This window comes from Phyllobates terribilis, unplaced genomic scaffold (assembly GCF_046119375.1).
Source record: "Phyllobates terribilis strain yellow unplaced genomic scaffold, ASM4611937v1 Scaffold_5__5_contigs__length_657084704, whole genome shotgun sequence".
NCBI lineage: Eukaryota > Metazoa > Chordata > Amphibia > Anura > Dendrobatidae > Phyllobates > Phyllobates terribilis.
In genome coordinates this window covers 315783437-315797502 of record NW_027362765.1, presented here as the reverse complement: position 1 = coordinate 315797502, position 14066 = coordinate 315783437, and the positions used below count along the sequence as shown (strand labels likewise).

Genomic DNA, 14066 nt, shown 5'->3' with positions numbered 1-14066 from the left:
CGACCACACACATAGAGTAGTTGAAAAAAATTAAACATTTAGAGTTCCTCTGACTTGCGCTATTGTGAGCGCAGATCGGGGGACCACTTTTTCAGTTAAACCAAATCCAACCACATATACACTTGAAAAGTAAAATGAACACATAGATTAACCATTTTTTTTAATAAATAATATAGAAGAACATTAAATATTTTTTAAACTGAAAACAAGAAACTTTAGTGAACATTTATTTGGACAAACATTGCCCATAACTTGTTAATAAATAGCACATTGGGTACGGCAGAGCTGTCCTGTCATCAGTTTAGGGCCATAAAATACGGGCAGAACCTGTAGGTTGTTTAATTATATAAAACTAAACACCTTTTCTTACATTCCCCTACGCCTGAAGCCTGGTATAGGTGACCGTAAGAAAAGGTGTTTGTTACACAATTTTTTAGAAAATAAGTTATCTAACAACCTACAGGTGCTGCCTGTATTTGCTATGGTCCAAAAATGATGACAGGGAGGGGTAAATAGTTTAACTATAAGTTATGAAATTGTTGCTCGAAGCCGTACCCAGAAAACATTTCTTGCGTAAAACTCGCATTTGGGGATGGTCCTCTGAGAAAAGATGAGCCACCAGGGGCCATTTGGTGACCATAAGTTCCTTCGTATTCTTCGGGCCGGTATGCTTCAACCTGCCCAAAACGCTGTGTTGCTGCTGCTGGTGGTGGTGGAGGCACACTGGGATTGAATAAATTATGCATGACATTAACTATGGCTGGGGTTGATGGCATAACATATGCCCCATCAATCGCCGTTAACAGAGCATTTGCTGGTGTAATGTAAATGTTCTGCTTCTCTCGTGGCATGGATCGGAGGCGGCCAGCTATGGATAAGCCAACTAAATCCAGGGGATCCTCCTGGTAAGTCCTTTCCACAAGACTGAGGGTACGTTTTGTCAGGGCTTCAAACAGACAAGTCGCACCCTCGTGTCTTTTGGCCTTTTTTTTGGTCGCCCTTCTCGATGCCACGGGACGAGCAGAAGCAGACCCCCTCCAAGTGGGCCTCGACACATCACCAGTAGAGCTACCGGCAGCGCTTGGACCAGGAGCAGCAGTCCCCAAACCGGTGTCGACGTCCGCTTGAGTTACGGAAGAACTTGCGGGACAACCATCAGTGGCAGAAGCAGATGTCTCCGGCGAAGAAAGATGTACAATTGGATGGAATTCCTCCTCTACTTCATCCGTTCTTGTGTCGGTTTGTGTTGATGGGGCACTGATGTTGCCTTCAGTTCTTAAAGAAAAGGTTAAAAATACTGTTAATACCACATTTTTTTAAACATTGCAATTAATATTTATTGCGAAATTACCTCCGCAAACTCCTGCTGGTTAGCATGAATGCAAGCTCATCTGCATAAGGTACTTTGCGTTTACGTGGCGATGCGCCACTTTTCACCGACTGATGATACTTCACCAGCCGGTCAGTGACCGATCGCCATCGACTTTTCACATCACACACTGCAATAACAAAACAAAAACAATTTATAAACGGCTTTAACCACAAAAATGCAATTAAAAATAGATCTGGTAAAAATCAATACTTACTAATTTCCTCTTGGGCATCACGATCCTCATTGACCCACTGGGTATAGATTTCCCGCAAGACAGAGGCCCAGGCGTCCTTTTTTCTCTGCTTGTCTTTATACAAGTCGCTTGCTCTGTCCCAGATTTCAGGATATTTTTCAATCTATAGTGAAGAACATGAATATTTTTTATTTAAAAAAAGGTGGAATAAAAGAGTAATAAAGAAAAAAATAAATAAATAAACATTCACACACACACACGCAAAACATATGGTGATATCTCCGCACACACCAACATCAACCCCTCACCTATATTGTACGGTTTTTTCACACGTCAATCTCCGGGACGAGTGGTGATGCCATTTTACACACATAACGGAGACCCACACACAGACCCATTCCAAAGCATGCTCGGTCACACATATCTGTAGTAATGTGGATATGTGGACGTGATAAATTAACCTTACAGCGTATGCAGGAGCTTTGAGTCAATGAACCTACATAAGCTGTCCAATAATCTTTCAGTTCAATAAATAATTAAAAAAACAAAACGTGGGCTCCCGCATAGTTTTAATGACTAGCAGAGGGAAAGCAGACGGTTGAGGGCTGATGTTATAGTCTGGGAAGTAGGCAATAACCATGGCCCCTTCCCTTGCTATTAATACCAGGCCACAGCAGTTAGCTTAGCCTTTACTGGCCATTGTACAGGGGGACCCCCCCAAAAAAATGACATGTTGTCCCCCTATAAGTTGTAGCCAGCAAAGGCTAGGCAGACAGCTGCGACCTGATATTAATAGCCAAGAAAGGGGCCATGGTTGTAGGCCCCCTCCCAGGCTATAATATCAGCCCTCAGCCACCCCAGATTTGGCGCATCTTATTTGTGCGCCAAATCTAGCACTTAGCCTCGCTCTTCCACGTTGCCCTGGTGCGGTAGCAGGGGGTAATAGTGGTGGGGTTCATGTCAGCTCCCGCTGCCATGAAGCCCAGGTTAGTAATGATGGGCGTCTATAAGACACCCCCATTACTAACCTACAAAGTGTTAAAGAAAATACACACACTACACCCAGAAAAAAATAATTTATTTGAAATAAAACACCATTTTATTTAATTCTTAGTTTACTAAAAAAAATAGTTACCTGTCCACGTTCCTGCGCTGATCTCCCATGCACAGCTGTCACATCTGGAGATGGTGACAGCCGTGCATGGCTGCTGTAAGTTCACGCTGCCGGGAACACGTCCGGTCCCGGCAGCGGGAGCCACTGACTGAGGTCACCAGAGTGCATTCAGTCAGCGCTGCTTCGGTGACCTCCTTTACAGCCCTGCTTTACCGTGGGAATTTCTCACGGTACAACAGGGCCGTAAAGCAGCTAACCGGAGCAGCGCTGACTGAACTCCGGCGAACCCGCGGGGCTGCGTTACGGTCCTGTCATTGTAGCGGCGGCAGTGGTTCAGAGCGGTCACATTCTATGTGGCTGCTCTAAACTGGAGATCATCATGGGACACTCGTGGACTACTACGGAGGGGTAAGGATAAGGTTGTGGTTTATTATTTTATATTTTATTACAGGAGATCGATGGCTTCGGGGAATTAGGTGTCTAGGTGAGTATAGGTGTCGTTTTTTATTTTTTATTTATTTTAGGTGGCGATCGGCGGGGACAGGTAATGATTTAATTTTCATAGGTAACCACTGGCCACCAATGAAAAAAAAAGGGACAGTAAATAATATTGGGGACAAAAAACATAATTTAAAAAAAAAAAAGTTTGTGTATATATATATAGAGAGAGAGAGATAGATCTAAAGGGAATATGATGGCACCCTACAAAAAACAAAAAAAAATAGGAATAGGGACAATAATATATGGGGGCTACAATTTCATTTTGGGGCACATTTTACAGCAGGAGCAGGCTGATGGGAACTACTGCTCCCATCGAGCTGCTCCTGCTGGCACTAGTGGACGGGGGACAGACATAGGCCGATGGGAGTAGTAGTCTCACATCGGCCTATGTCTCCCTGCTGACACCCGTGCACACAGACCCCACACAGACCCCACACAGACACATACAGACACTTACCACACTAATCATGAATCTCATGTTGAGATTCATGCGCTTATACCATCCCAGATGAGCAGCCATGATCCTGACAGACGGGAATATTATGGGATTCTCGTCTTCCTGGATTATGGGATGCTCATGGGATGGCTGGAACGCCCAATTGTGAGGTCACTTCCTATTTGCTGCGGTTTTGTGGTACAAGACCGCATCAAATGCGCTTCAATTCCGCAAGTATTTTTACATATTTGCGGATTTGAAGCGTCCCAATGCAAGTCAATGGCGGCCATTCCCCTGCGTTTCCGCAAAATTAATGAACATGCTGCGGATTTTTTAGCGCTGCAGAAACGCTGCGGAAAAATCCGCAGCATGTGCATTGGCATTGCGGAATGCCATTGGGGACCATGGGGTGCGGATTACCAAGCGTTTTTGATGCGTTTACGCTGCGGAAAGTCCGTAGCGGAAACGCATAAAAAACGCATCGTGGGCATGCAGCCTTATTTAGGTTTTCAACCTCCTGAGGTAAGACAGGGACAAGTCAGGGTCAGATTAGAGACTTTCCTAGTCTGAACAGGGACCTGTTGTTGGCTGGTGTTGTGCCTATCCTTGTTTGTATGTTACCCATGTGAGTGTGTTTACACAGTCATAACAAGACTCTTTCCTCATATACAGTACAGACCAAAAGTTTGGACACACCTTTTCATTTAAAGATTTTTTCTGTATTTTCATGACTATGAAAATTGTACATTCACACTGAAGGCATCAAAACTATGAATTAACACATGTGGAATTATATACTTAACAAAAAAGTGTGAAACAACTGAAAATATGTCTTATATTCTAGGTTCTTCAAAGTAGCCACCTTTCGCATTGATGACTGCTTTGCACACTCTTGGCATTCTCTTGATGAGCTTCAAGAAGAAGTCACCGGAAATGGTCTTCCAACAATGTTGTATGTAGTATTAAGGTCGGGAAGCTTTTAATAGGGTTGGACATAAGGATTAGTAAGTCATCTGCAAAAGCGGGCTGTTTTGTGTTGTGTTCCGCCTACTGTAACACCCATTATTTCTCTGTTGAGTTGTATTGCTGCTAAAAGAGGTTCCATCGTTAGAATAAATAATAATCGGGGATAGTAGGCACCCCTGTCTCGTGCCATTATAGATGGTGAATGGTTCCGTTAAAGAGTCATTGATTCTGATGCGAGCTGAGGGGTTTTTATACATACTTAGGATGGCCTTGACTAGTTGAGCTGGGAAGTCAAAGTAAAGGAGTGTTTCTTCCAGATAGGTCCAGTCCACCCTGTCAAAGGCCTTCTCTGCATCAGTCCCCAGCAACACTAGGGGACGTTTCTGTTTGTTAACGTAATGCATTAGGTGTAGTATTTTATGGGCATTATCTCTTCCTTCTCTTCCTCCTACAAAGCCTGTCTGTCTCGAAGATATTATATTAGAAAGGAGTTTTGAAATACAACCAGCAATCAAACTGGCGAATAGTTTTAAATCCACATTTAATAAAGAAATCGGTCGATAGCTACTACACAGTTCCTGATCTTTACCCTCCTTATAAATCAAGGATATTCTGGCTTCAAGAGCTTGAGCCGGGAACTGGTCGCCATCTAATAATGAATTGAATGAAGTCAGCAGGCGAGGCAAGAGGATAGAAGGGAACGACTTGTAATATGTGGCTGTAAAGCTGACTGGGCCGGGTGCTTTGCCTGAAGGGCATCTTGATAGGGCGGACCTAAGCTCGTTTATTTGGAAGGGTCTAGTTAGTTGCTGTTTTTGTAGGATTGTAATTTTTGGCATGTCTAATTTGGATAAGAAGGATTGAATTTTATGTCTACTTTCTGCTTTTTCCCTAGAGTTTTCATTTGGTCATAAATTACACAATTGCTTATAGTAATTTAGAAATTCCATTTATATCTGGTCATAATTAGACATGGAGGTCCCTCTTGGGCTTTTAATTGTGTGTATGTAAGTTCGGGGTTGTCTTTGCCTAATTCTTGAGAGCATAAATTTAGATGCTTTATCGCCATGTACGTACATTCTATTTTGCCAAGACGCATACCATTTTGCAGCTCCAATGTTTAAAATATCTTTAAGCTGTTGTCTTTTTTGGGATAGCTGCCTTAGCGTTTGAGGGTCCATTTGCTTATGTTTAAGTTCAAGGTTAGAAATTTCCATATATAGTGTATTTATTCGATGTTGCTTTTGTTTGTTAACGAATGTGTTAATAGATATCAGCTCTCCTCTCATCACGGATTTGTGAGCTTCCCACAGAATCGGCGCTGATACCTCACCATTGTCATTTTGCTCAAAGTAGTGATTCAGTATCTTGGTGATGCGATCATGGGCATTAGATAAGTTTAGCACCGATTCATTGAGCCGCCACAATCTATGAGTGGGGTAGGGTTTTTGTAGCGTCATCTCTAAGGTTACTATAGAGTGATTGGTCTACACATTAGGCAGTATTGAGGAATTTTTAATCATGGGGAAAGTGTTTTTAGGAGCAAGCAAGTAGTCAATTCTATGGTAGTATTTGTGCGGGTGAGAGTAGAAGGTGTAATCGCAGTCATTTGGGTGTATGTACAGTACAGACCAAAAGTTTGGACACATCTTCTCATTTAAAGATTTTTCTGTATTTTCATGACTATGAAAATAGTACATTCACACTGAAGGCATCACAACTATGAATTAACACATATGGAATTATATACTTAACAAAACAGTGTGAAACAACTGAAAATACGTATGTCTTATATTCTAGGTTCTTCAAAGTAGCCACCTTTTGCTTTGATGACTGCTTTGCACACTCTTGGCATTCTCTTGATGAGCTTCAAGAGGTAGTCACCTGAAATGGTTTTCACTTCACAGGTGTGCCCTGTCAGGTTTAATAAGTGGGATTTCTTGCCTTTTAAATGGGGTTGGGACCATCAGTTGTTGTGTAGAAGTCAGGTGGATACATAGCTGATAGTCCTACTGAATAGACTGTTAGAATTTGTATTATGGCAAGAAAATAGCAGCTAAGTAAAGAAAAACGAGTGGTCATCATTACTTTAAGAAATTAAGGTCAGTCAGTCCGAAAAATTGGGAAAACTTTGAAAGTGTTCCCAAGTGCAGTTGCAAAAAACATCAAGCGCTACAAAGAAACTGGCTCACATGAGGACCGCCCAAGGAAAGGAAGACCAAGAGTCACCTCTGCTTCTGAGGATAAGTTTATCCAAGTCACCAGCCTTAGAAATGGCAGGTTAACAGCAGATCAGATTAGAGACCAGGTCAATGCCACACAGAGTTCTAGCAGCAGACACATCTCTACAACAACTGTTAAGAGGAGACTTTGTTCAGCAGGCCTTCATGGTAAAATAGCTGCTAGGAAACCACTGCTAAGGACAGGCAACAAGCAGAAGAGACTTGTTTGGGCCAAGGAATGAACATTAATTAGACCAGTGGAAATCTGTGCTTTGGTCTGATGAGTCCAAATTTGAGATCTTTGGTTCCAACCACCGTGTCTTGTGCTACGCAGAAAAGGTGAACGGATGGACTCTACATGCCTGGTTCCCACCGTGAAGCATGGAGGAGGAGGTGTGATGGTGTGGGGGTGCTTTGCTGGTGACACTGTTGGGGATTTATTCAAAATTAAAGGCATACTGAACCAGCATGGCTACCACAGCATCTTGCAGAGGCATGCTATTCCATCCGGTTTGTGTTTAGTTGGACCATCATTTATTTTTCAACAGGACAATGACCCCAAACACACCTCCAGGCTGTGTAAGGGCTATTTGACCAAGAAGGAGAGTGATGGGGTGCTACACCAGATGACTTGGCCTCCACAGTCACCTTACCTGAACCCAATCGAGATGATTTGGGGTGAGCTGGACCGCAACGTGGAGGCAAAAGGGCCAACAAGTGCTAAGCATCTCTGGGATCTCCTTCAAAATTGTTGGAAGACCATTTCCGGTGACTACCTCTTGAAGCTCATCAAGAGAATGCCAAGAGTGTGCAAAGCAGTCATCAAAGCAAAAGGTGGCTACTTTGAAGAACCTAGAATATAAGACATATTTTCAGTTGTTCACACTTTTTTGTTAAGTATATAATTCCATATAATTCCACATATGTTAATTCATATTTTTGATGCCTTCAGTGTGAATGTACAATTTTCATAGTCAAGAAAATCTTTAAATGAGAAGGTGTGTCCAAACTTTTGATCTGTACTGTACCTCCACACGTCAATCATTTGTAGTGACTGAATATGTGATTTTATTCTATTTAAATCTCTCTGGGAGAACTTACTTTTAATTTTTTGTGGTGTCTATTAGGGGTTCCAAAGCTACGTTGAGGTCCCCTCCTATAATAAAGACTCCCTCTCTGAATTCGCTAATTTTCCTCAAGGTCGTTATTAGCCATTTCATAAGCTTTTTATTAGGGGCGTATAGACTGCATATTGTTCCACATTTCCTGCTAATAGTCCTTTTATGAAAATTAAACGTCCATTCGCATCTATGAGGGTTTCTCGGCTCTGGAAGGGTACTCCTTTCGCGATTGCTATTGAGACGCCTCTCGACCCTGTTTGTGTAGAGGTGGCATGGAACCATGTGTCATAGTGTGTTTGTTCAAAATTAGGGAGTTTGGAAAGTTTGAAGTGTGTTTCCTGAATTAACAGGATGTCTGCTTTCTGTTTTTTAAGTAGATTTAGTGTGTGTCGTCTATTTACTGGAGAATTTAGCCCCTTAGCGTTAAGAGTGGCGATGGTGTATACCTTATCTTGTGAGTCCATCATTGTGCTGAGTGTAACGTTGAGACTGGCAACTGGATTGTTGACCACCTGGGTGTGTACTCTTATCCAGGCAGGTAGGAGTTGTAGGGTATGGGTTGGAGAGGTTAGGAAAGGAAGAGGGGGTTAGATCCAGTAATTTACAGGCCTCTTTAATTTCAACGGAGGATCTGACAGAGAGTTTCTTATCTCCTGCCGTGATGAGCAGGCCAAAGGGAAAAAGCCATCTGAAGCGGTGGCCTTTTTGTAGTAGGGCCCCTGTAAAAGGTTTTAACATCTATCTCTTCTTTAAAGTTGTGGCCGATAGATCTTGGAAGAGTTTTAGTTGGGCCTCTTCGTATGTTATCTCCTCTACTTCTCGAGCTCTGCGTAGAATGTGGTCCTTTGTTCTATAGTCTAAGAATCGGCAAAGAACATCTCGCGGAGGTTCATTCTGTTTTGGTTTGGGCCTTAGAGACCTATGTACTCTAATCAGTTCCAAGTCTTTAGGGTCTTACTCGAGTAGAAGTTTACTGATAATTTCTTTTGCTGCCGTGCTTAAGGCTTCTGGGGCGATCAATTCCGGTAAGCCCTTAATGCGGATGTTGTTTCTTCGTTCTCCGTTCTCATGATCCTCTATTGTGGATTGTATGTTCTGAAGCGGAGTTTCATGCGAAATAAGGCAGTCCAATAGGTTATTGGTATGGTGTGTCATGGTTGCTTGATTATGTTCTACTGTTTCCAATCTGTGGCCCTGTTGTTATAGGTCATGTTTGATCTCTGCTAGTTCCTTGCAGATGGGTTCTAATGATTTGGACAAGATTCTCTTTATAAATGAGCGGGTTACCGTGTTGTCTCTCATGTCCCCTCCCATATCTGATTCACTTTCTGGGAGAGAGTCTGAGTCCTCCTCTTCACGTGGGTCATTGCGTTTAGAGGATTTGTCAAAGTCTGGTATTCCTGCTTGTTTTTTCAAGAATTTGTCCACGTCTGCTTGTGTGACAGCTTTGGTTGGTTTAGAAGACATTCGAGGTGTTTTAACTCCCGATTTCCCCATGCTTAACGTTTGTGTGATAGGATTTGTTAGGAAAAAAAAAGAGCTACGATTGAATCTCCTTTCGCCTACATTCGGAGACTTTTAATCGGACCGGGTCATTGCCTGGTCAGGGTTTGTTAGTTGTGTTGAGACTGCTTAGCTCCTTCTTTGGTGGTGGATGTCTGATTCTTCTTTGGCCACTAGATGGCATCAGAGTTCTGGCTCAGATATTGGTTGTTGCAAATATAAGGATCTTGTTATTTTCCGTACTGAGACTGGAAGGTAGTTGTAATGGCCTATGGTGTTTATAGAAAGAGCGATCCTGTATAATGAGATAGGCAGAAGGGGCTATCTTTGTCTCTGATACTTTTATTTACTCTCTCTTTCCTAATGCACTTAGTGCTCTGTCTCAAATACACTCTCTGAGACACCAGTGTCTCCCTCTCAGTAAAAATGCTGTTTGTGGGAGATTTTGGGGTATTTGTGAGAGTGAGAGCCGGGGGGGAGGGGTGCAACGGCTGTGGAGGGGTGCCGAAGGGTCCTGCAGCCGCAGGTGAGCCTCTGCACAGTACCTCAGGGACTCCTTTGTCTCCTTCCCCTTGTTGTCCTTAGGCGTTCACTGGGGGCTTCTCCTGTATGCAAGTCCGGCCAGCACTGGTCCCTCTGGTGTCTTTTGCGGATCGTAGAGCCGGGGGAGCACACGTGGACCAGCAGAAGGGCGCTAAAGCCCCAATGTCCCAGGCACCGGTCCGAACCACATGTGCCATAAAATGGTGGAGCCTTGCGACACCGCACCTGGAGAGGTCCCAGCCGCACGTTTGTGACCGCTGTATGAGCGGACCGCTCCCGGCGAGACCCGGCTTGAGGAATCGGGTTTCACCGGTCCTTTCCAGTAGGGCTGGTGGAGCCGTTGTAAGTTGGTGCCACTGTATGGCCGGGGGGGAGGGGACGAGAGCGAAATGGGCCGGCCGTCGGTTACGGCACGAGCGGCGACTCGCAGTTCCGATGGCCTCTGCTCACCTCACTCCTCCTCCCGCTCCCCTCGGCCTCAGGACAGTCCTAGCCGGGCTGTGTTCGCAGCGACGAGTGATGCGGTTGCGTCTCCCCTCAGTGGTCCCAAGTAGTGTTGAGCCACCCCCGTAGTGTTCGAGTTCGGTTCGGTTCGTCGAACACCCGTGTGTTCGCCGAACTGTTCGTCGAACACCTTCGAACACCGTTAAAACCAATGGCAGGCAAACAAAAACACATAGAAACACATAGAAAACACCTTCAAAGGTGTCCAAAAGCTGACAAACTGCTCAGAAGACACAACTAACACATGGAAAAGTGACAAGTACATATAGTCATGCGAAAAGAAAAGAGGTGGAGGAGTAAAAGGAGGGGGAGACACAGATATATGCATGTCATGCCCTTCTAAAATCCAAAAAGTGAGAAGCCGAGACGGCCAGTCCGCTCCTGCCCGTGCCACCTCCGTGTCGCCGGGTTTGTGCCAGAGCCGCGGTGAACCCTGACGGCCAGCCCCCCTCTCCCAATACTGGTGCCTGTCCGCTGGTGGGTCGAGAGAGCCCCCCTGTGGTGGAGGCAGCTCTAAGCTTTTTAATTTAAATTGTCCCTCTAATTTGAATGAATACACTTTAAATACATTTACAAGGATCTATTGGAGGGCAAGTCTCATGCCAGCAGCCGCGTAATTCCAGCTCCAGTAGCGTCCACTAAAGCTGCTGCAGTTAAAAAGCTTTTATAAGGATCGAGCTCGGCTGTCCACCGCAAGGCATCCTAGTGCCAGTCCCAGCCCCTATGCCTTGGGGTGCCTCCTGATGCTCTTCACTAAGTATCCCGTGGTCCCGAAGCATTTCCTTTGAAAAAATTAAGTGTCCAAACTACAGGTGGTGTAGCTTGCTTAACAGCCGGGATAATCCTCTGACTAGCAGACACTGCTACTAGGCACAAAGTATTTCCTGGGCTAGATGCAGTTAAAAATTTGTAAGTAGATACTCTCGTTGGATGCTGAGAAAGCATTCCATAGAGTCTCCTGGCACGCCATATATGATTCTCTTAAAAAGCTTGGGGTAGGGGTCTAGGGGACCCTTTTATAGCCAAAATCACGGCCCTGTATCACAATACGTCACCTAGGCTGAAGATAAATGGAACTGTAGCACCGAGGGCTCGGTTGCTACAGACGTATTGCACCTCACCCAGAGGTGTGATATCTCACTCTCAGATAAGGATGGAGTGTGGATCAGGACCCGACACCTGCATGCATTACACCACATTGCCGTGGGGCAGGGCGACCAATATGCCCCTGAGATGGGCACGACAGTCCCTGTCCCTGGCTGGAGTGGGGGGAGGGAACACTGAGGAAGGGGAACCCTGCAGTGCAGGAGCAGGGAGGAAGCAGTTCCTGGGTGCATTGAGAAGGGAGTATAAAAGGTGGGCACCATCTTAGTTCAGTGCAGAGAAGTCTGAGCAGAAGTGGCAGGGAGCAGGGGCTCTGCATGAGCTCTGCTCCGGAGGCGGGCCTAGTAACAGAGGCCCAGGCCTGCAAGAGGGAGAAGGAAGGAAGAGGAGCGGAGAAGGCTCCAGGAACGAGGAATGAAGGGATCCCAGGGGTGCGGATGGGCGAGTCGCCACCGCACGCCCAAATCCACCTGATTGGAGGGGTCAGGCCAAAGGGGGAGACCGGTCCCCGAACAAGTGGAGGCAGGAAACGACCCTCAGCTAGAAACCGGAGGCTCTGACATTTTATGTGGCGCAGCCCCTTGCTCCACCCGCTAGGAAGGCACCACATAGGGTCAGGGAAACTGGCGCCAAGTTTACCAAGAGGAGGCCCGAGGCAGCCGGACAGAAGTGTTGGTAAGAAAGGCCAGACAAAGGACACACAAAGGGGGTCCTGTGAAGCGCTCCAAAGTTATCTGGGAGTTGTCTGAGCCCCTCACCTGGTGAGCACAGTACGACGTGGGCAGCCATTACCTGCAGACGTGGTCTGGATAATAAGAACTGTGAGTAAAGGCCCTGAACTGCATCACTGACTCCGTGTCGTTACTGCTGCTGCCCTGCACCATCACCCCCATCCTCCGCATACACTGCCCTGAGGCTATACTCCTCCCGTGGGGAGTTATGCTACGCTCTGCTGCACCCACAACACCAGCCTTAGCGGTCTGCCCTGTAGCGGCGGTTCACTCTGACCGCAATCCACGGGTGGCGTAGTCGGACATTTAAACATCAAAACCACATAAATAGTTCCGCCACTGGTTTGACCGCCCTGAGCCACGGAACCGGATCGCCGCCACGAAGACTACAACCACCAGCATCCACCAAAAAGGGTCCGGCTCCGGGTGTCCCAAGGCCCAGGGGGTGCGTCAGAACATTTTCATCACCTTTCACAATCACCAATGGGACAAGGCAGGGATGTCCTCTGTCCCCTCTCTTATACATCCTAGTGACGGAGCACCTGCTCTCATCAATTCGCCATAACCCCAATATTAGGTGGATTGAGGTGGGAGGCACCGAGTACAAGTGCTCTCTATTTGCTGATGATGTCCTAGTATATATCACTCAATCACATATATCCATCCCTGCTGTTATGGCTGAAATAGATCACTTTGTTACATGGTAAAATTTTAAAATCAATGCAGCGAAGTCTGAGGCCCTCGATGTCTCCCTCCCTAAATCCATATAGGATTCCATCCAGTCCAACTTTCCCTTTGCCTGGCCCTCACAGGGTATCAAATACTTAGGAATTCCTATTCATAGAGACCTCTCCCATCTATGTTATCTTAATTTTGGGCCCTTTATTGAACAATTCCATACAGACCACGGTTGGCAAGTTAGAACTGTAAGATTCACTACGTGAACCACTGGTGTTTTGTGGAAAAGCACATGTACACCGCGTTCCAAATTATTATGCAAAAAGTGTTTAGGAGTGATAAGGGAAGAATTTGTTTGTTTGTCAGTTAAACTCATTGATGGTGATGTGTGTCAGGGCTCTTTATATCACTGTAAGCAATTGCAGACACCTGTGCTAATTAGTTTGGCAGGTGTGTCCAATGAAAGGCAAGACTACTTAAGAAGGCTCTCTCACATTATTAAGCAGCCTACATTTTCTGCCAAAATGGGAAAGAAAAAGGATGTGTCGGCTGCTGAGAAGCAACAAATTGTGGAGTGTTTAGGTCAAGGCATGACTACAATCAACATTGTGCGATGATCAGGATGAAGTGTCTTGGCAATCAAGAAGTATGTAGCTGATTCACAGTACACAGTGCGTGCTGATAAGGGCAAATTGAGGACTCTTTCCTACAGTCAATTACGTCAGGTTGAAACAGCAGCGGCAAAAAAGCCTTGTCATAGCAGCAGACAAGTTTTTGAAGCTGCTTGTGCCTCCAACGTCCCCCGAACAACAAGATGCAGGGTCCTTCAGAGGTTTGCAGCTGTGCATATGCCATCCTGTCGACCTCCTCTATCCACTTCACACAAGCAGAAACGGCTCCAGTGGGCCAAACATTACATGAAGACTGATTTCAAAACTGCTTTGTTCACGGATGAGTGCCGTGCAGCGCTCGATGGTCCAGATGAATGGAGTGGAGGATGGCTGGTTGATGGACACCCCACGCAAACACGGCTACAGCGCCAACAAGGAGGAGGTGGAGTAATGTTTTGGGCTGGAAT

The 14066-nt window shown here is 45.6% G+C and overlaps 1 protein-coding gene across 1 annotated transcript in view; it reads right to left on the bottom strand.

The window, feature by feature from the left end:
* Positions 1 to 487: 487 nt before the first annotated feature.
* Positions 488 to 14066, bottom strand: part of LOC141273085 (uncharacterized) — a 266215-nt gene continuing 252636 nt past the window's right edge. Inside the window, exons 6-8 of the mRNA XM_073684457.1 lie at positions 1587 to 1728; positions 1352 to 1499; positions 488 to 1275 (exon numbers count right to left, since the gene is read on the bottom strand). Coding sequence (XP_073540558.1) covers positions 522 to 1275; positions 1352 to 1499; positions 1587 to 1728 — 1044 coding nt within the window. The 3' untranslated portion in view covers positions 488 to 521. The remainder of the gene's footprint in view (positions 1276 to 1351; positions 1500 to 1586; positions 1729 to 14066) is intronic.